Here is a 24492-nt window from a genome sequence, read left to right on the forward strand (position 1 = left end):
AGCTAAAGTAATGACATTATTCTAAATACTGATACAGCTAAAGTAGTGACATTATTCTAAATATTGATACAACTAAAGTAATGACATTATTCTAAATATTGATACAGCTAAAGTAGTGACATTATTCTAAATATTGATACAACTAAAGTAATGACATTTTTCTAAATATTGATACAGCTAAAGTAATGACACTATTCTAAATATTGATACAACTAAAGTAATGACATTTTTCTAAATATTGATACAGCTAACGTAATGACATTATTCTAAATACTGATACAGCTAAAGTAATGACATTTTTCTAAATATTGATGCAAGTAGAGTAATGACATGATTTTAGATACTGACATAACTAAACTAATGATATGATTCTAAATACTGATACAACAAAGTAATTGCATTACTGAGGTTTTATTTAGGGTTTTATTTCATCATAACCTGACATGGTGCAACCAAATAAAACAAAGGATACGTCAAGCCTATTGCTCAATCGTAAAGTAAGACTTTGTCGGTAAGAGGGTCATCCATTTAGTACGTACGCAAAAATCTGGCAAAGTTCGAACCCTCCCCCCCCCCCGTACACACGCGTACTTTTTTTACACCCCTCCCCACCTGCGTACGCTTGACACCACCACGCCAGTTCTATAGAATGGCCTATATTTAATCCACGCAGAATCTATAAAGGATTAATAATATTAACGTGATTAATAAAACAGATAGTCCACCGACGTTGAATGTCTGGCTGCTAAAATTCAAACGTCGAACAGGTTACGTATTAGACAAATTATTATCAAGGTTTCACCCACCCATCCACCGTTTCCAATGCGTACGTACATTATCAGTACTAAATGGACGGACCCAATGCATATACCATCATCCTCAGACCATTATGATTCAATTTTGTGCATTAATAATTAAACCAATTTGTAAAAGTTAACGTGTCTTCAAAAAAGAACACGTAGATTAATATCTAACAGCGGTGAAAACATTGATACTGTACCAGCTGATGTAATGATTTTACCAGTTAGTGACGGAAATAAATTTAAAAGGGCAAGCGTAATGTTAAAGATTTTTTAACAATAGCGCCCCTCAATATTTGCCTTGCTTGTTTGATCAAAGCAATACATCACTGTTTCATACACAAAAACCTATGTCAGATGATCCTAAAACATCATAAAGAACTTTTCAAAATAAGTTAGGGTGACTTGGTATAAATTGTTTTTAGGTCTGTCGGTGGATAAGCAGACATTTTAACCCTACCGTAGATTTATTATTTAGCTACGACCTGAAGTTTTGGAGTGATAACAAAAAATATATCCGTAACGGCTGCATGTCGCGGTTGACTTTTGGTTTAGTAAGGTTTGTTTACATTGTTGTTACGTACTAATTAAAGAATGAACAAGAGGAGAATAAATCGCGTGTATTAAAATGAACCAAGGTAGTTAAAATTCTATGTCATGGAACAGGAAAATGTCGTAACAACTCAGCCGAAAAGTTCGCCCGAAGATCAAATTTATGCAAGAAAGAGAGCTGCCGACACTATTTCAATAGACACAGACACCCATGCTCAAAGTTTCTGTTGTCTTTTTCATGCATGTGATAATGGAACCGATCCCAGGTGGTACTATCCATTTGATAAGGTAGGTTCAGGACAATACATACAGAACATCATATATAAAATGTACATGATTTGACATTTCTGCAAGGAAGCTAATCCTCCAGTGTGATACGTAGACCTCCCACCCCTATAAAATTCATACCAGGGATGACATCTTATATTACAAGAAAGCATGTGTGGGGTTTTAGGGTCCCGTCAGAGGAATATTATGGCTGGATGGTGTGGGGGCAATTTCATAAAATTCATAACAGGGATGACATCTTATATTACAAGAAAGCATGTGTGGGGTTTTAGGGTCCCGTCAGAGGAATATTATGGCTGGATGGGGTGGGGGCAATTTCATAAAATTCATAACAGGGATGGCATCTTATATTACAAGAAAGCATGTGTGGGGTTTTAGGGCCCCGTCAGAGGAATATTATGGCTGGATGGGGTGGGGGCAATTTCATAAAATTCATAACAGGGATGACATCTTATATTACAAGAAAGCATGTGTGGGGTTTTAGGGTCCCGTCAGAGGAATATTATGGCTGGATGGGGTGGGGGCAATTTCATAAAATTCATACCAGGGATGACATCTTATATTACAAGAAAGCATGTGTGGGGTTTTAGGGCCCCGTCAGAGGAATATTATGGCTGGATGGGGTGGGGGCAATTTCATAAAATTCATACCAGGGATGACATCTTATATTACAAGAAAGCATGTGTGGGGTTTTAGGGCCCCGTCAGAGGAATATTATGGCTGGATGGGGTGGGGGCAATTTCATAAAATTCATACCAGGGATGACATCTTATATTACAAGAAAGCATGTGTGGGGTTTTAGGGCCCCGTCAGAGGAATATTATGGCTGGATGGGGTGGGGGCAATTTTAAAAATTCTTCATTGGGACGTGGAAAAAAGTCCGAAAAGCAAAAGAAAACAAACATAACACATTAGTGGACCAAACATTATGCGCACTAGTTTGTACCAAATGATTTTCTTGTATTTCTGTAATGGTGTAGAAATAGCTTTTCGTTTTTCTGACTTGACGTAATATCAACAAACAGATTCCAGCATAAGGATTCAAAATATCATATTTATAAAATAAACAACACAAACACGTAGAATGTGTGACCGGTCTCGCTTTAATGCTTTATCAGACTGAATTCAACCTGAATTCAATATCACTGCTTACGTCATTAAACATGTTGTTTCTAAGTGATAAATTAAATAAACAATGACATAAACAAGATAACGTCATAACTTACATTTTTAACCTAATTATCTTATACTTTAACGAATAATTTAATGGAGATATGCATATACAGCAAAGATTAATGATATCTTAATACATAAAAATATATAAAAATATTATAAAATTAATTCTGTTTTTCTTTTTCTTTTTCTTTCTTTTTCTTTTTTTTTTTGCTTTTCTGAATTATGTCCCCTGTTTACAATTAGATAAGAATAGTTTCATATTATTCTACTTTGCAGAAAAACTTAATTGGTAAAAGTATATTCTAATATCATAAAAATAAGTTAACTAATTCTTTAAAAATGAAAGTGCATTTCCAAATTAATTCTCAATATAATATGATTAATTATTTATAAAATACTTGATAGTAAGCGCTATGCACACCGTAATTTTTTATTTTATAAATTGAGTTCTGATAAAAATTTTAACATTTGTCAAGAATATATCAAGATAGATTTTTTCAAAAATATTTTTTCTATTTTCTTTTAAATTTATTTATTTATTTATTTTCTGTATCTTTAATAAGTGTGCATTATACATAATGCACCGCTCCGGCGGCCTAGTTGTTAGAGCGTCCGCCTCGGATGCGAGAGGTCGTTGGTTCGATCCCCGGCCAAGTCATACCAGAAACTTACAAAAATGGTAATAACAGCTGCTTCGCTTGGCGCTCATCATTAAGAAGTTAGTGTTAGGATAATGTGACTGGGTGGGACATCATGCTACATGTCTGCGACATGATGCCCCAGTGCTAGACATCACTATAAACTGCCACATTGCAGACAATGTAGAGATATGACTTAAAAATTGTTAAAGCTACGTTAAAATTGCAAATCACGCATTATACATAATACAAATATTGATAAAGCTGTTTTATCTCTATTTAGTAGTAAATTATATATATATATATAGTTTATTTTTATTATATAAATTGAGTTCCGATAAACTATTTAACATTTATCAAGAATATATCAAGATATATCTTTTTTACATTTATTTATTTATTTTCTATATCTTTAATAAGTGTGCATTCTACACAATACAAATATTGATAAAACTGTTTATCTCTATTAAATAATAAATTATATATATATATACACACACACACACACACACACACACACACGGGGTAACTGGGTGTGATCCGGTCTGAAGTAATGGAATAAGCCAGAGCTAGAACTAAGACAGTACGGAAGATCTCTCTTCTCCCATTACGTAGGCGCTATTCGTCGCTCCTTCAGGACGGAAATAAAGACTAAGTACTGAGAGAAGTGAGACCACTCAGACTGCGATCCAATCGGCAACCCAAAATACGACCCAGTCGGTGACAGGAGGCACGATTCGGTCGACGACAGGAACGACCTAGTTTGGGACCAGTCTGTGGACTGAATACTACAAACCCCACTGGGGCAGATAGCTATTACGTTCTGGAGCTCCATACATCAGAGAGACACAAGGGGATTTAACTCTAACATAAATACCGAAATACCGAACCCAAAGATGGCGAGACTCGGGGTAGCTTAGCCGAGTAGGTTTCGGCTACAGTACACATAAAGAGAATATCTTGATTGGAAATGCATTATAACGTATTATAAAATGGCATGTTCGATGATGTTCAACAAAGAAGTAAAGAAATGTTTTATAATATTGTATTTCAGAGTACCTGATCCTGAAAAATGAAGTATCAATATATCCAGTTTATTTCATATTTCAATTTTGCAGGGAATATACCGCATGTTTGGACTATGTTGCATGTGGGCATTCATCAGTGTGTTGTTCCCGTGCTCATTGTGCATCAGGGGATGTCGAGATATCATATGTATGGTGGATCAAGGATGCTGGGATGATACATGCTGCGGTCGTTGTATATGTACTCCCGCGCAAACAGTCGATAAACAAAGGACCACTGGTGAATCATCGGATGAGTCCTAGCTGAACAAATTCTTATACGTGTTATGTCAAAAAAGAATAGTGTTTATTCGGCATACAGTATTTTCAAGTGTCTGTTGATGGATCGCCGACTCCGCTCAGCTGCAGGTCAAATGTTACCACGATTTTACCAAAAATAAAATGACTTGCAGACCACTGTTATTGCTGGATAGCAATATGTGAATGTTTACAGTCAGACCAAAAGTTTTTTGCCTGGTCCATCTGAACATCCAACACTGTCATGATTGTCACTCCATAAGATATGCATACCACCCCCACCCCCATCTCAATTTTCATCAAATTATTTTACAGGCATCACATACACTTAATGCTATATATTCTTATGTAAGATGTAAATTCATAAGCACCCGATACATTTCTAGGGAAATGGAAAACCACTATTATTTTCTTATTAGATATAAAAGCTATGACTTTAGCTGTTGAATGATTGATATGATATAATTAATTTTAGGTATTTTCATCTTAAACAGAATATGACGAGCAGGTACATGCAAAATGGTATCTGACTTCAGTACGTATGAGATGTAATATTCACAGTATTTGGTTTCTTGTCTGGTTTAATTGTCTGCCTCTCCCGATTATTAAATGATGTTGGTAACATCTCAACCTGGCAAGATTTTTCCTAAAGATAAAGGACATACTTGATGTCGTATGGCTTTTGTTTTCTATGACGACTTGTTCTAACTGTAATAGGCGCTGTTTCCCATGACGGCTTGTGCTGTTACACACTATTTCCAATGATGACTTGTCCTAACTGTAATATACAGTTTCCAATGACGACTTGTTGTAACTGTACTATATACACTGTTTCCAATGACGACTTGTGCTAACTATGATAGACACTTTCAGTATGTGTTAACTGTAATAGGCACTGTAGAATCGGATATCGTATTACGCCATATATATTTGAAAGCAAGGATATGTTTTGAACACGTACTTAAAATCATTACAATAACACATTTTCATTTTACATTTGCTAACCTCATCCAATTTCTTTTGCACAGTGTAGCAGTTGTATAAATATCTATATTGTGGTATAATTATCTTCAGGACAACATATATTCATATATGATCATTAGCAGGCAATATCATTAAATCCCCCTGCCCCATCATCAACGAGTGGTAGTGGTACATTTATGTATCATTATTTATTAGAATCAAAACGAACTAATTAGGTAATCGCTAAATTTACCTTGCGTTATATTAATCAATTGCCTATACAGTCGATGAAATTCTCCTGCACGTGGAAGTATGCAAATGACTGTCATCGGCCTCAAAGATATGAATACTATTATTCTGCTATGATCTGTTTATGTTATTACATTATGCTAAGTTAATTACTGTGTTTTATTTTGATGCCATTATGTGTAATTATCTTTTGTGGCTTTATGCCCTTGAAAAAGGAATCGATACATTTCGAAAGCGCCTAGGCTGTTTTCGCACCAGATTTGCTCTGTTGTTTTTCAGTTTTTCTGTCATATCTGTAATTTCCCTGACCAACATTTCTGTTATATGCAGCGTGCTTTGTTGCTCATATACATACATACAATACATATATACATACATACATACATACATACATAGTCTTTTCAGTGATATACGCTCTAATAAAGATTAGATAGCTTTGTGGCACTCATTTGGCTATCTGATGTATGTGTGATTTACCTCTGGCACAGTTGTGGCATTTATTGGTTCGCTTCAGAGGCTAAGTTTTGGTTTTGTGGCTGTTGTTGGAGCATGGTGTTGTACAGAATGGGCCAGAGTATCATGTGTGACTTTCGTGGTAAACAACTGGTGCATTTTAGCAAGCTTCTGGCAAGCATTTTGTGTCCCAACGGTGACCACCAATATGTGTCGTAGCAGACTCATGCGCACTTCTGGCACAAATTTCTGGAACAATGATTTGTGGGCTGCAACTGTACCGCCATCTAGCTTTACGTTACTTAAAGGAATAATTCCATTTTGTACTTACATAATTGTTATAAACGTTTCTGCTATGAACATGTGCGTCAAAATCATAAGTTTGGTCCATAGCTCTAAGTTTTTGCAAGAGCAGGTAAGTTTTGGTTGAACTTTATCATAATCACTATAATAATACAAGATAAAGCCACGGGTGGGAAGGGACTGAGGCGGGGATTGCATACCGCATAAAGTTACGGAATCTTTATGTCAAAACAAACATTTTGTTGTATAGAAAGATACAATCATATTTAAATTCATTAATATTTATATGTAATATATGATATGGTACTTACAAATTTTCAGTGTGTTACTTTATGTATTTTATCTATCGTAATTCGTTGAAAATCAAAAGAAAATAGAAAGCCAAAAAGTTAATACCGGACAAACTAAAGGACATCATTTGGTCTTTTTTATTGTCCATTTCGATATTCCAAGTATTGTATGGCATACAAAATGCATGAGTGCGATAAAATTTCGTTCGTTGAAAGATATAAAAATATATTATAGCGGTTGGTTATATTATCTCTTTTAAGAATAGAACTGTTTACGAGACATCAATGTGTACCATGCATGTGCGTGTGTTGTGCTTCAAACAAAATTTTTTTTTTTTAGATCAGACATATTATTGACATATTACTTTAGATTGATAGAGACTATCCGCACTTCAAACTCACCAGCGTGAAAGCAAAATCGGCTCAAAATTAGTGTTCATAAGTACAGTACACGGGATGGCGATAACAATTGCCATATTTAACTACGCCTGATGAATTCATAAACAACAAATGTCTGAAATTAAATATGAATCATTTTGCTCTCTATTCACTATTTTAGTAATGATTTATTATCTTATTATTAATACAGTCTGGTGTCATATGCAGAGAAAAGGTTTTAATAGACCTAATAGACCTAGCCTGTTGCTCGATATCAACTTAGTAAAACCTAAGTAAATAAAATAAATAAATAAATAAATAATGATGATGATGGTCATTATCACCATCATAATGATGATGTCAATGATGATCATGATGATGCAAGAGTTGTTATTCCTTTTTCCTTCTTTTGCCACTAGATGGCAATCTTGTGGGTGGACTTGTACCAGAATATATTGATTTTATACACTAAGCAGATTCGCTACATAATAATCCCGTCTGACTTTGTGGCGAGTGTTTGTACAGGCGGTAAGTTTTAATTTCAAGTAATATTCCAGTTTTCATTTACTTTTTCTTCTGATCACAGAAAATGTAGATCAAAGCACCTGTCGAACTTAAAAGCGTCATCCGAATGATAAACTGTGTCGTATTTTCTTAGACTGAGATTATTCAACGGTACTGTTGCCTTATGATGGCATTCTGTGAATGATAAATGGTGAGTGATTCACACTAAACATTTTAGTAAAATTAGGAGTTTAGGAAACATGATAATTTGATTATTATATTCATAATCCAACTGTAATATTTAAAAAATATTCTGCCGTTTCTTGGTTTTCTAGCACGAAAGCTGAGTACTTACCCCAACCGAGAAGGGTGAGGGGGTGAGTGTGTTCGTTGAAAGATGGCTCAGTGTTAGGCTACAGTACCACGTCGAAGTGAGTAGCCACCTGAGTAAGAACAGTCGAGTCGCAGAATTTAACTTGCAAGACTGCATGTAAGAATACCTTGACTGGAGTCTGTATCTGTAAATTTGTAACGAGTCATGTGTTTTGGTGGATAATTGATGTAAACAAAACACGATACTTCACGAAAAGGAACTGACAGTCAGAAAGAGACGGCAATTCATTTAGTTGAAGAATATTTTAATGGTAGAAAAAGTACCTAAAATAATTGGAAAATCACGTTTTGCAGTTCATATCCTTTTGAAAAGAATCACAAATGTGTCCATAGAAACCGAAAATTAAGCTCGAGACGAAAATCAGTGAAGAAAAGGGGCTGATTATATACTTTCTCGTCTTGTTCATCGCAATATTTGACAATCGTAGACACTCTTTGCAGTATTAACCGTTGGTTTTAATGAATTATTCAAGTATTTGGTTTGGAAAGCACTATCAACAGAAGGTGAAAGTTTAGGATTCATGAGATAAAATTTAAAATGTATTTATAATTGCAGTTGCATCAGCAGATAAATAAAGGGAAGATTTCCATTGTCACAACATATCATGCGTTTATTCTGTATAAACTGTACGGAAAACTACTTTGTACTAACTTCTATAGAGTCACGTACAAAGTATATAACGTAAGCACTGAACTGTAAAGCGTACTCACTGCTTGTCTTTAAAACGAAATAAAAACGGTGGGTTTATATTTTATTTAGAAAATTTAATAAATTGATCTGACAGAATCAAATAACACATGTTTGCAGTTTTTCTCAATATAAATAATTCTTTATTCGAATACATTTGAAAAAGAAAAGCTGAGAAACTCAAAGTCTGTCAAGAACATTGGGGCAATTTAACTGCAGCTCGTTACAAATGAATTTAAAACTATAGGTGAATGGATACAATGATTGGGAGGAGGTTGGAGGTTCAAAGACTAACATTGTAACAATTGGATTCACAGTCCTACAATGTAAGACGCCGACCTTGATAGTTACGATGTGGGTGGGTGGGAGATCCGCTACACGCCCCATCGTAACTTTCCTTGTCGCTGTATTGCACAGTTTGACTATTGGACCCCCATCACTATAACCATTTACCGATAGCCGTAATTTCGTTTGTAAGTAGCCCTTGTAAGTAACCTAAACTGTTAATCAAAGACGCGAAAATTGGTTACTCACATGTCTGGACAATAACGATTCACAAGTCACAGTGAACTCATGATAGCATCAAATCCAAGAGTCATTTGTATGGGCGTGTTTTGCTGTGTGATTCGGCAACTAACAGTTTATACCACGATAAATGGTGAAAAGGAGACATAACTGGACAGTTGAAACACAGTAGAGAAGAGTAATATTTAACGATGTTGCTAAAGTTGTTCAGGACTAAGATCGAAAATTTATGATTGGAGAAAACCGATGAAGAATTGCAACCAGGGTGTTTAGGTCTGTACATACTTGCCATACTAAAATATTTCGGTGTTAGGGAATGCATTACATACAACGGTGTTGGAAATCTGACCTCGATGGAGAGTGATATTGGTAACAATGACAATGATAAATAAATAGACGATATCTCCTTTCTTTTGGAGTAGATATAAAGAAATATTTCACAAATATTTTATTGTCACGACCGACTTCGCCACTCGTTACTGTATATACTCTCAGAAAAACGCAGATTTTGTTTTTCATTATTTTTTAAAACACAAAAACTGTCCAATAGATTGTATTTTTTCCCTCTATTCTGTGTGAACGACGGCTATATTACTACACTGATAAAAATTCCAAAAGCTACAGTTATAATAACTTTCGGACTTTTTACAAATTTTTGTTAACACATTTCTTGTGCGAATTGATACAGTGAACTTTGTTGGGAAGGCTATACTGAGAAAACATCATCGAGCGGTCACATCTGATAGATTTCAGAGCGTACACCTTAAAACAGATTATTTCAATTATTGTAGGAGTTTTTGGTATGGATTTTGATTATTTTATTTTGTAAATTTCTGCATTCTAACGTGAATTGTTGGCACTGGTTACAGTGTAGTTCGGTACAGATGATGCAGCAAAATTTTGAATATCACTTTTTATTTGCGCTTTGTAATCAACTCTCATCAATGCCCGATTTTGTCATCGTTTTCAGACGTAATTATGACTGTGTTGAGAGGCAGAATCGCTACTTAAACAATCTATATACAAGTGTTTTTCTTAAAAATGTATGAGTGACATAATATCGGATAGCAACAGTTCATGTAAGTTTAGTAACTGATAGTTTGCAGGTTTCATGTAGAAAATTAATGTAACAAAATGTTAATCCCCGAAACGTACTTCTTTTTGGTTGGAGTTTATTTTTAGTTATTTTTATTTATGGCGCGTTCTCATTGATTAAATAAATGTATACTAGAGGGTCAGCAGTCTTCATCCATTTTTAGACCTGTTTATCCTAAGAGAGAGAGAGAGAGAGAGAGAGAGAGATAACAATAAATAAGCCTAATTATGGAGATGCAGATTTAAATAACACACATAAGGGGATGTATCATTCCGAAATGAGAAGATATATTCCAAAATTGATAATCGCCACTGTGAATGTATCATTTTTCTCCCTCTGATATATTTCAGCATCTTTCTGAAATATAAATAAGAATTCTTTATGCAAAAAACAATTGGTCAGATTTTGCAAAAGAGTTATGAATCATGAATAAACCTTTCAGGAGAATAATTGTCTGGTTTATATACCTAGGAGGACAAAATAGTGGGAAATAATAAAACCTTATTATATCCTGCATAGACCATTACTGTGATCAGACCATGTGTTGTCACATCCTTAGAATCTTCTCCCCTAGAGTTATTACATATTATTACATATACCTTATAATCAACATAGATACTAAAATAATATCTTATATCTTGTTAAATGTTGTGAAAATAAAGAAACGAGAGAGAGAGAGAGAGAGAGAGAGAGAGAGTCAGGCAGTGGTTGTGACCTAGTGGTTAGAGCGTCCGCATTGGATGCGGGATGTCGCGGGTTCGAACCCCGACCGAGTAATGCCAGTGACTTGGAAAAATGGTATTAACAGCTGCCTCGCTAGGCGCTCATCATTAAGATGTTAGTGTTGGGACTGGTCAGCCAGGTATCAGGATAATTTGACTGGCTGGGACATCATGCTATATGTCTACGGCAAGATGCCCCAGTGCTAGACATCACCATAAACACCACACTGCAGATATCGTAGCGATATGACTGAGAAATTGTCAAAGCAACGTCAAAAATACACACACACACACACACACACACACACACACCCACCAGTCTATACACTTTTCTGTCTGTTTTCATTGTAACATATATTTCTAATATATAATATTATTTTTAGAAGCTTTTGAGACCATTTAATGTAGGTGTATCTCTTTTCTTTTATGTATATGTGTAGTATTTGTTAATTAGAAGAATATAATAATAATGTTTTTCCTTCAAAAGATCAACAGCTTTTGGAGTAAGTAGTTTTTTTTTTTTTTTAAGCACATCTCGAATCCACTGAAATAAATCACTTCATAATCTATAAATCACACTACATTTCCAAAACAAATACACCATTTTCTGGTGAGTCACTACAAAATGTACATTTATTAGTATCATTAGCATGTATTTTATACAAAGAAGTATTCGTCGGTAGAATTCTTTGTTTAACACAATATTGAAATCAGTGTGTGTGTGTGTGTGTGTGTGATTTGGATTTTTAACGTAGCTTTAACAATTTTTAAGTCATATCGCTACGATGTCTGCAGTGTGGCAGTTTATAGTGATGTCTAGCACTGGGGCATCATGCCGCAGACATGTAGCATGGTGTCCCACCCAGTCACATTATCCTGACACCAGGCCGACCAGTCCTAACACTAACCTCTTAATGCTGAGCGCCAAGCGAGGCAGCTGTTAGTACCATTTTTGTAAGTCTATGGTATGACTCGGCCGGGGATAGAACCCACGACCTCCCGCATCCGAGGCGGACGCTCTAACCACATTTTGAGCTTTTTTTTTTGCTTTGAAAACTTTAGGATATATATTTGGCCAAGAATCGCTAGCAAAGTTAATATTATGTTTCTATCTTTTTCACAAGATGGCGAAACGTTCAATTTCAAAAGTAATTTGTAAATATCTTCACAGCCTTTATCACTGTGAAGAATAATTCTTATTTGGTAAGGTCTGGCTTTCGTGCCTATATTCAGGTTTAGGTTTAGTTTTCTACATAATGATGTCATCAACAGAGTGACACTTGGAAGGCAAGATAATTTTCATTGATGTTGTAATTTTCTTTGAAGCTTTAAAATTCAAGAAAACTTCCCTGGTAAAGCTAATTTAAAAATCCAAATCACACACACACACACACACACACACACACACGCACGCACGCACACATTTGACTATCATATAAATTTGAAGAAAAAAAAATATTTCATTCCCTTTGCTACTACAATTTTGCGGAGGCTTTGGTACCGAGATGAACATATGTTTGAATACAGGAATCACTAAGGTTTCAGAGCTGTTATTTTACCAGTTGGTGTTGGAGTTCGTTTTGCCCAGTTCTACAAAAACTTCACTATCATGTGTGTTTTATTGTCAAAATGTATCTTTTTCGTTTTTGATTGAAACTTGGATACCCAACCGAGTAAATTCAGTAACCCAGTGCAGTTTTAATATACGATGAAAGTTGTCTGCACATTATTTCTTACTATCCAGACTGCTTTTGGTTTGGTAATATTGCGTTTCAGGTCTGAGATCCTTGCAAAATAAATTCTAATACATCAGTATTACGAGATTCCATCAATAATCAAGGTAATATCACCTGCAAATTGTGAGAGTAAATATTTTGTTTCCCTTAATTTAATACCTTGAATATTCTTATTATTTTTTTAATAGTATCGATAAAATTACTGCACATATTTAAAAAAAAGATATATAGTAGGTCACCCTCTATACATTCTCTGAAAATATTGAATTTCTTTAAACATAAAACCATTCTGACATTCCTGAAGAGATATTACAAAAACAAGTTTTTACCCACTGTCTTGTCATCGATCCAAATTATAAAAGGCTAGGACATTATGAATGATTTCCATGAGATGGAATCAAACGCTTTTTCAAAACCAGTTGTAATAAGTTACAGAGCAGATGTAATTCTTCAATGATGTATCATAAATAGTCCCTGTATTTTCATCAGTATATCTACCGTTCCGGTGGCCTAGTGGTTAGAGTGTCCGCCTCGGATGTGAGAGGTCGCGGGTTCGAACCCCGGCCGAGTCATACCAAGGACTTATAAAAATGGTACCAGCAGCTGCTTCATTCATTAAGAGGTTAGTGTTAGGATTGGTCAGCCTGGTGTCAGGACAATGTGACTGGGTGGGATATCGTGTTACAAGTCTGCGGCATGATGCCTCAGTGCAAGACATCACTATAAACTGCTACACTGCAGAGATTGTAGCGATATGACATAAAAATTGTTAAAGCTACGTTAAAAATCTAAATGACACACTCACCAATAACTTTAATCTGTTGGGAATACATCTTGATGCTAATTTGTAAACGACATTTAGTAACGATACATTAATATTGTATTAGTAAAACTTCCTTTCCTTATGTATACCAGTTATAATTTCCTGTTGCAAACACGTTGCAAAACATCCAGTGTCACATACTTCTTTATTTTTGCTCTGATTACAAATTCTCCAATATCAATGTTGAAAGTTTAAAAAAAATTCTTCCTTGAAACCATCCGGTCCAGGATTTTTTAAATGTTTTTTTAATATTTCTTAGACAATCTGTATATGGGTATTTTTCCTCTTTAATTCGAAAATTGGTCATGATCTAACTTTGAAATGTCATAATTTTGAAGGAAATCATTTAAATTCTGTCCTCTATTTCATTTTCTTCTTGATATAGTTTTTCATAAAAGTCATGAAACTTCCTCAAAGTTTGCTTGGTCTTACATTTTCCAAGTCATTCTTATTGTATTGTAATAGCTCTAAGACGGTATTTTCAGCAGAAATACTATTCTCTAAAAACTGTATTTCATGGATGAGTTCTTGTTGTCTTATTTTACGTTTCTTTTTAAACATTTAATCAATACCCTAGCCATTATTGACTCTGATAGTATTGTTGATATTTAGGACTCGATCAATGTTAACCAGATTACTGTATGATGTTATACTCTGGCAATTACGAAGTATGACTGGAGTCAAGAGATCATTTGTCAACTATCAGATGTGTAAGTACGATTTCATATCAGGAGATTCCTCAGAAATAGCAATGACGTTAGCTTAGCTTAACACTTGTGGTGTCAGCATAAGTGGCTACTCACCTTTCACCTGGTACTGTAGGTCTGTCTGCATAGTGAACTGCTTGAAAGGTGCCCATGGTGAAGTTATATCCAAAGCAGGTGCAAACTTCAACATCCTGTCGTAATTATGAAATGACGCCTGCCTTGTTGAGGTGTTTAATGTGCCTGTTGTGTACAAAAGGAAAAAGTTTCCACTTTGATACAGTGTAGAAATTCTTGCTGAAATGAATGCTTATATGCAAATAGGGCGAATATGCCTAGATCATCTTCAAAACTCTACATTTTGTACTAGAAAATATTTGGATGGTCTGCGGATCAAACCACAAAAAGAATCTCTCAACTATGTTAAATGTATTTGTTTTTTTAATATCATTTAGTTCGTAATTCCTCGAAGCTAAGGGACCTTTCAAGCTGGAAATATATCGCTCCAAACGTGACTTTGTTTATCCGAACATGCTTATTATATAGTCGGTACTCAGAATGAAGCAATCATCATTCTAAAGGATACCCACAGGGCCCAGACGTAGCAGGATTAAATTAGGTACAAAGAGATCGTAGTTGTAAACACTGCTGTCTTGTTTCATTGGAGCTAATAAAATAGAAGCTTATCAAATGGCTCCGTCTCAGTGGCAGCGCGAGGGTTCAAGGCGTCAGATGGCAATGTTCTTTAGTGATTCCCCTACCCTATGCGACAGAGAACACTCTCTGTGTCAGTTGCCAACCTCCCTCCTCCCAAACTCCTAAATTAAGTTTTGTCAATAATTACCCCATTTACAGTAAGGTGAGGTGAACAATGTCCAAATGTAAAGTTAAAAAAAAAGCTCCCGATGGAGCTCCCTTCGTCTGCCGTTTGTGGGTAATTGCACTCCACCCCCACCCCGGCTCTGCACTGCTCGGACGTATATTTCCAACCCATTGGTAGTCGATCCACATCATTCTACATTGACTTCTCTCCACATAATTCAAGTTCAGGAAAAACAAGTTTTCCCCCAGCTATGAAAAAAAAAGCATAATTTGCTTTGGGTAGATTAAAATTTAGTATCCACGATTATACCACCCTGATAACTCCCGAAGGTTATTTTTGATCAGAAGAAATAGTCTGAACCTTGAATTCATCGGCAACTAAGCGTGTGACAGAGTCTAAACGTTCAGCTATACCGTTAATGTAAACAGGAAATAGGAAAGCATCGATAATCGATGTCAGGGGTACATTTAAAAATTCGTTGCCAGCTATGCTTTTTAAGTTCTGTTCTTTTAATCAAGCCAATAAATTTCCCGAAACTTCCGCAATTTCTTAATTTCAACAACACAGCTCAATGCCACACTCTATCAGAGGCTTGAGAAATAACACATAAAGAGAGTCGTGGTAATAGAAGTAGTTATAAAGCCTTTTGTTTAAAAAAATACTTAAACGAACTTTGCTGAGGAATGATTTGGGTTCTTAAACTGAAGGAATCGATTTACCCTTTTTGAAAACAGCTGCAATGTATTGGCAGTTAATCAGAGCGTTATGACATGTTAAGCCTGGTATTTTAAAAAGAATATTGCTGCTACATATAGGCTCTGTTGTTTTGAAGTAATGATACGACATTAACGATACCACATTCACAAATTTCAAGGCTATTACATCTGGGCTTTGCAGTATTCCCGACTTCCGAAGTTACTTTATTAGAAGAATCTAAGGATGATTTAGTACAAAATATTCAGTACGATGTTATCTATAGTTTTTTTTCCCGATTTGTATATGCAAGCTTAGAATCAGATTATTGTTTTAAAAATGAATGTTTGAAAACAAATTAATGTGAAAATATGTAACTGGATTGGTCGATAAAAAGGAATAATGATGTAATTATGTTTTGCTAATATTATCTTTCAACTATCATGAACGTCATGATTTCAGAATTCCACTTGAGTCGTGTCAGTTTTGGAGATGGGGTCAAAGAATGGTCTAAAAACAGTCTTCATAGTATTCAACGTTCTGTTTTTGGTAAGTATGTTTCGTTGCTATATAACTGGATCGAAAACGTTTTTAGCAAGAGCAAACTATTCAGTTCGCTTGATGAACCTTGGTCACATCTTATAGCAATCGTACATCAAAGGGAAGATGTCATGCTCTGTTGTATTTACAGAGACATTTACGTTTTGCACGGACACACAACTGTAAGTCCATATAATAAAGGATTTAGTTTACTTGAAGCAGTCGCTTGGATTTCTCAATAATTTGCAGGCAAAAGCCTCGAAAGTTGACCGCAGTATACTGTGGGTCAGAATAGCAGTGCACTCATCCATCCATACTTATATATATGTACATGATTATTTGCAGAAACTGTAAAGCGTACGCTTATTCATAAGAACTAGGACATTTTAATTCTTATCCTGTTGAATGAGAGTGGAAATCTTTGCCTTTATGAATGACATGGCACTGTAAAAAAATAAGATGCTTTGGTGAAAGATAGAACTGATGTGCAGAAAGGCAAATTTAACTTTAATATGACGTCTGACAATGTGCTTGTAGCCTTTAAAGTTTGTGATGAATACTGGGAACTTTATTTCCGATGTTCCTTTACTGACATGTTTCTGAGCTCGCTATTTAAAGTTGTATTTAATGTAATGATTTTTTTCTAAAATGTGAAATACGTTTTTTTCTTCATACTATTATGATATATCACATTATAATGTTTCAGATCATCTTCCATCCACCATTCCATCCATCCTTCCACTAATCCATTCGGTTTCGTCTTTCTTTTCATGTATGAAATTACTTTAATAGTCCGACAACCATTCAGTTATTATTCTATAAATGTTTACTGCTTTTTATTGAAGTTTGTTTTAAATTTTAAACAAATCTCAATATACTTTTCTAGCATGGGATGGCGAAAGGCCCAAGACGTTCAGATTGGAATGTAACTAACGTATTAGGAACTTTCTCGTCTAATCGCAGTGATGCTTTCTATATTTGTATCTTTTTTGGCAGACGAACACCCGGCTAGAAGTGCAAGAAAAGATTCTTAAAAAGTGACGGGTGTTGAATAAACAAACACTCGTAGACGATTTAATAATCAATGAAATGTCTGCACTTTTCATTTTTAACTTTATAATGATTGAATTGAAGAAATCTTTCGGATTCAAGAACCTGAATCTGTGGCTTACAAAGTTAGTGTTAGATGTTAGTGATGAAACGTCATCTAGTCAATGCGACTTAGTTGAAGTTGTTAGGACGTAATAACAATCACGGGATGAGGGGAGTTTTAACTTGTAATTATTTTTACATTCGAGGTTTTTTTTCTTGCATGCGATGGGACACGCCAATACGATCAAAATAGTAAATAATTGCCACATGGAACTGCCATCAATTCCGTAGTTGTTAGTATTAACGTCATTGACGTTAAAAAGAATATTCGATGATGTATCGTCAGGCTGTTGATGCTGAATTCTTTTTCTTTTCATTAAAAGGTTGCAGGAAAAGCAATGAAAATTAAAAATGCTGGTATTTCATTGATTGTTGAAACTTAAATTGTTATTTTCAACTCCTATCATGTTATAAACAATCTGTTCCTGGCACATCTAGTTGGCTTTTCGTATGCCAAAAGCTTGAATAACCAGCGAATCACTTTCAGAGATCCGACGTTATTCAACTCACATTAGAAAGAGACAAAACTGTTTCGAACGGTCCCGTCACGTGATATACATAGTGAATTTCGTTTCGCGAGTTATTGTCCCATTTGAGTTTTCGGATAGGTGCAACACGTGAGGAATGTTGTGAATGCAATTTATCTTCCATAGTCTTGCAGGTATTTATGAATTTCTGTCATATTTTGTATAAATTATATTGATTTATATTCTATTAATAATCAGTAGAGGTGTATACTGACCAAGTACCATAATTAGTATGGGAACAAACGGAAATTAACATTACGCATGGGGATCTATAGGGATAAACGCGAATTTATTTAGGGAGAAACGGGAAATTAACGGTATCTATAAAAATTATATAGATAAATTGGAAATGTAGTGTTAAATAGTTATCTACTATAACATCGAGATATCAGCTATCTAATACCTAGTTATCTACTATCAATGGACTCGCACATGTTATCTAACACGATTATATATCAAGCATTTTGGAGTGATCGGCACCACATTTCCCATCCAACATGCTGTGTGTAGTGACCAGCACTCAGTCATTTACTATCCAACACTCAACACGTGCAAGTTAGGAGGAATAAGGCGAACTTAAAATAAACTATCCTCCTTTTTGAAAAATTTAAAGATTGATAGAGGAATAAAATTTTATTTAGAAACCATCATGACTTATTTTTACTATCACACAAGTATAGGAATTTAAGTTTTGATTTTAATTTGAAAACGAAGACAGATTGACAGTTATTGAGTAGTATCCCTTTTCTAAGAGAATTGAAGTTGCTCTCTTCCAGGAGTTTGGATTTATCAATATCTAGGCCTTGCAACACAACAGGGTCGTCTCTTGTTATAAGAGACAGTAACCTGAAATAAAGACTCATCTGTCTCCTTGTTCTATTCACCCTCTTCTTCGAATTTTTGGTCCTTTTTTAATTTATTTCTTACAATTTATGTTTTTCCCCTATATTTCCTCTCTTAGCACCTCTTCAGCGAGATCTTTTGCCAATTTGTAGAAAATACTCGGTTTCTCATCCATTTTCCTGAACTAGGCGGCGCTTTACCCTGGCATATGCACCAGGCCTATACTTTATTTACAGATGCTAGCCAAATCTGTTGACAAGTCAACTATGGATGACACTACGTCATCAGCATCACTCATTGATATGAGTTGCGTATGGTCAATTGGCCTGCTACAACTAATTATTGCCTGCACGGAAGATTTCTTAGTTTCTCGTCAAGTGATAAGCTAACAAGTGCTGCCATTTGACACTTTAAACATGCAAGCATGCTTCGTAATTAATCATTAGGTAGGAATGGAGCAACACTTCTGAAAATAACCCGGCTAAATTAATTTTTTATACGTCGAATGGGAAAAAGAGTCAAACAATACAGCCCAATCCGCATGCATAGACACATCAAAGGAGAGAAGGCTGGCTGGAGTCCCCAGTTGCCACAAGAGCTTTCTGTAACGCCAGAAATATACTAATTATCAAAGTTTGCCCAAATATCTAATAAGGACTGCTTCCTACAACAAATTGTGTGTAAGCTGCTTATTAAAATTAGGATCATGCTATTCAGTTAAACAAAATTCCTACTCTGTTTTATTTTAGAATTGTGTGTACTGAGTGTACCTACATTTTTCGAAATAACAATAACCAAATACTATGTCTACGTGGCCTATTCAATTTTTGTGGTCTTAATTAGATAAATTCAAGTATTCTTTACTAACGGTGGACAAATGCCGTTGTTATAAAACTGGCGTATCAAGGGGTTTGAAAACCAATGGGTGGGTTTAGTTACCCTTAAAATGACTGAGGTCCAACCTATTAAGGCAGCAGCAGGAACTTTATCAGTTGTTCTAGCGGCCACGCATTTGTCTCTGGTCCGTCTATGTGCTGGTTGGAGTGATAAGGTCTGCTCTCACTAATTCTTCCAACATTGGTAGTAACTGGAGTGGTTCAGCATGGATTTAGTGACGTCCAATCAGTTCATTTGAAATCAGTGTCACTAGGTGTACTGGACATTGGCAATATGTTTTCCCAGACAACGATTTAAACACGGTATCAATGATTTCTTGAGATGCTTTTGGAATGGTTTGTTTTCGCTTCGGAGCAATGTATTTGGTAAATACTGACAGGCATTCCAATGTTTACCTAACCGAGGAGGGAACCCCCTTTTTTCTTTTCTTTAAGGTCTATTTGGGCTTTGACGATATAGGTGTGTGCTTTTTGACAGCTTTGTTCACGAAGAAAACTGAAGTGAATCTTGTCCAATATATCTTCATCTTATACCTGAATTAGTCTTCAGTGACTGTCGGGACGTCTTACCAACTTTACTTGAGGTACTGTTGGTGTTTTCAACTTTCTTGCTTGGACAAATCCAGTTCTTTCGTCTAATTTTGTCTTACGATGTGCTACCGTTTTGACTAAAGTAGCTGCACTGTTAAAAATGTCAAAACATAAAGTTTATGTTTTCTTCATCAGGCACACACTGCGTCTTTGGCATAATCAGTCACCTTTCTGTCGAAGCTTCGAATCCAAGACTTTTCCGATCACATACAACCTTCATGTGGTAAATATTTTGGCGTATCCAACTAGTTATATACACTTTTTGTTAAGTATAAAGAATCCAACTAGCTATACATACTTCTTGCTAAGTATGAAGAATCCAACTAGCTATACACACTTCTTGTTAAGTATGAAGAATCCAACTAGCTATACACACTTCTTGTTAAGTATGAAGAATCCAACTAGCTTTACACACTTCTTGTTAAGTATGAAGAATCCAACTAGCTTTACACACTTCTTGTTAAGTATGAAGAATCCAACTAGCTGTACACACTTCTTGTTAATTATGAAGAATCCAACTAGCTTTACACACTTCTTGTTAAGTATGAAGAATCCAACTAGCTATACACACTTCTTGTTAAGTATGAAGAATCCAACTAGCTTTACACACTTCTTGTTAAGTATGAAGAATCCAACTAGCTATACACACTTCTTGTTAAGTATGAAGAATCCAACTAGCTGTACACACTTCTTGTTAAGTATGAAGAATCCAACTAGCTATACACACTTCTTGTTAAGTATGAAGAATCCAACTAGCTGTACACACTTCTTGTTAAGTATGAAGAATCCAACTAGCTATACACACTTCTTGTTAAGTATGAAGAGTACATAAAGTGCGTCAAGTTTTTTTCTTCGCAAAGAGGGAACATTGTCCTTTTCATCACTATTCTTATCATTTTAGAATAATCACTTTCTCATGCACATATACAGTTGTTGCAGTCATGTCTTTGCATGTGCTCTTCATATATCTGCCCGTAAGCGAAATCTAAGAAATGTAGTAATCAAATAGACACACACACACACACCAGGTCGTCCACATTTCAAAGGAAGGGTATCATCCTGTGAAATCAATTCTTTAAAAAATACTTCGTATTCCACTGAGCCTTGAACGAAGCCGTTGACTTCTCAGACGGATTTTTGGTAACACTGATCACAAAAGTCTTGGCATGGTACACTTATAGTGTGTTCGCAGTTTATTGATGTCTGACCATATCAACATTATTCGTATTGGAGTCTAGCCTGTCTTTCAGAGTATTTTGTAATCTTGTAAGTGTCGAACCTCTTCTTTGTACCACATAATTATATGTAGCGTTTCAGTATCTTAGGTTGAAGTCGTGGCGGTATCCAAAGTCAAACAAGATTTGGGTAGTTGAACATTTTCTGACCATTTGAACTCTTTGAAGTATTCAGTCTTTGTATAAATTTCAGATACCAGTGGTTAAAACGTCTATTCCGTAGAGGATGCAATTGTACTTAGAGTCTTACTATAACCTGTACAAACTCTCGAAAATATTCCAGAGATAGATGCTGAGTGTGATATTCTAAACTGTCTGTTTACAAATATTTAATTCGGTGACGTACCGATTGCAGTAGTTAAACTGATAGTGTGTTTGTGGGTGTAATGGTATAAAAACAGTCCTACCCTTTTATGTGTGCGCGTGCGGGGGTGGTACAATATAAATATAAACACTAATACATATTTTATGTCTGATAGCAAGTTTGTGTGCATGAACGTATTTTGTGTGTATCGGTACTCCTACCTCTAGTGTGTGATTTTATCTTCTGTTATTTTCTAATCTTTTCGATAGTTAGTCCGTTTATGGGTATTGTTCAGTACCATTTTTGTGTTGGATATTCAATTTTGGTGTTTGGTATGTCAGTATGTGTGAAGTGTTGGATAGTAGGTGACTGGATATTAGTAATTACAAACGGCGTGTTCGCTAATCATTGTAGGGTATTGATCAATACACATGTATTGGATAGTATGTTATGGATGCTGGTCACTGCAAAAGGCGTGTTGGATAAAAGATAACTAGGTGTTGTATAGTATATATGGAATGTTGGATAGAAGGTAACTAGGTATTGAAGAGTAGTTAAATAGGTGTTGGATACCATATAATTAAGTGTTGAATAGTAGATAACTATTTAACATTTTTTTGCTGTTTGTATCTGTAGAAACCCATAATGTTGAATCTAGGTGTGGGATAGTTGCTAACTATTGAACATTACATTTCCTATCTGCCCCTATAGCTAAATGACGACATTATGGACCTAAGTTTTCTTATGACATGTGTTGATCCTTAACGAAAGCAGTGCAGATAAGACGTCTAATATGGCCCTCGTGGAAGCCATTTCGAAAAGCTTGCATTCCGTCTGAATGACTTCTCACTACATTAAGCTGGTTCGAAGTAAAAATGATGCCGATGTGGCACTTGGAAATGTGACAATCTCGTTTCATGTGCTTCTTTGAACGGATGGTCACACTGAATGTGACATTTTTAATTGTTCTTATGCCAAAACGGTTCTGATCTACCCAGTAAAATGGCTGTATTCACAGCCGTCATGAAAATCTTTACATGGTTACTTGTCCAGAATAAATGCTTGCGTCAGCATGGGGTTTCCATGCAAAAAACGCTTTAGCAACATGTAGCTGATTCTGAACGAAAATGGTGCTCATATGACATTCAACGTGGCACCAGAGCGGACACTTAAAAACTTGTATTCCAGTAATCTATATAATTCGCTCCATGCAGCTTTGCGAATGATATCCGGATCTGTAGCCCGGTGAATTTTCAAGTCAGCGTCTTCAGTGTAGGTACTATTTTAACACCTGTTGCACCGACAAACATCATAACATATACTACTCATTACATGTTGAAACAAGATGATCTGTTTACGTAAACTTACATGCCAACATAACCTGGGAAGAGTCGAATAATTTATAAGGAGTGACCACCTTTTCTATTCGGCCATAATCTTTTTGCATCCCTCTGATTTCTTTGCAGTAAAAAAAAACTTACACTTCCAAAACTCGGAACGAACATAGAGGATTACAAGTAGACAAATCTGTCTTTTTCAGCTTGTAACACATAATTAATGTTGCGCCGTATGTCAATATGAATTATGTTTAAATCATTAGTGCACGAAATGAATTTATTAGTTTTAGCTACATTTCGAGACGCTGACGTGAAAGCTCAATGAAAAACAGACACTACAATTCACAATAATGTGTGGAACGAACTGTCCTAGTCCGTACTCGGGCACTGAATTTAGGTCAGAGGTCATGGTTTTTGCTATACTGGCTGATGCGTATGATAACACAAACAAGTTTGAAATGATTTTTTAAATATCAAATCATGTTTTTTTATACACCTAAAGAATACTTTAAATTAAGTCAGTTTCATTAATTTTTTTCACTAAAATAATTACAGATTTCACAAAATGTTACATGTGGATATATTACATTCAATGATCTTCTGTCTATGACGTCAGGTTCAAGGTCAAAGGCTGTAATAGAGATTTTTTTTACTGTACTGAGAGGTAAGTTGCGAACATGTTCACTTAAACGTATTGGACTTTTGAAACTGTGCAGCAGTTGAAAGGAATTGAATGGCAGAACAAATACATAGTGGATTCATTTATGGTATATATCGCTGTTTCGTATACATTAATTTCAGATAGTCTGGTGGCAAAGGAATTATGTTTAAGAGTGATCGTCAGTTTTGTTTTGCAGCTGGATTCAACTTATGGTTGTTTTTATTTATCGACACAGAACTACAGACAAAGGAGCGTAGGTGTGGAATGCGGGAGACCGGGTGTATTTA

At 35.4% G+C, this 24492-nt stretch overlaps 1 protein-coding gene across 5 annotated transcripts in view; it reads left to right on the plus strand.

Moving 5' to 3' along the window:
• Window positions 1–1346: 1346 nt before the first annotated feature.
• LOC149785066 (CD151 antigen-like) overlaps window positions 1347–24492 on the plus strand; it is a 33818-nt gene continuing 10672 nt past the window's right edge. Inside the window, exons 1-2 of one of the 5 annotated variants that reach the window (XM_089978789.1) lie at window positions 1502–1640; window positions 16582–16668. In XM_089978789.1, the coding sequence (XP_089834915.1) occupies window positions 16612–16668 (57 nt within the window). In that variant the 5' untranslated portion in view covers window positions 1502–1640; window positions 16582–16611. Of the gene's footprint in view, window positions 1641–7672; window positions 8128–13673; window positions 13699–16581; window positions 16669–24492 lie in introns of those variants that run through there. The other 4 variants (XM_089978790.1, XM_089978791.1, XM_089978792.1 and 1 more) reach the window with 4 other exon arrangements.

Source organism: Sinohyriopsis cumingii, chromosome 13, assembly GCF_028554795.1.
Source record: "Sinohyriopsis cumingii isolate HCF-2022 chromosome 13, ASM2855479v2, whole genome shotgun sequence".
Taxonomy (NCBI): domain Eukaryota; kingdom Metazoa; phylum Mollusca; class Bivalvia; order Unionida; family Unionidae; genus Sinohyriopsis; species Sinohyriopsis cumingii.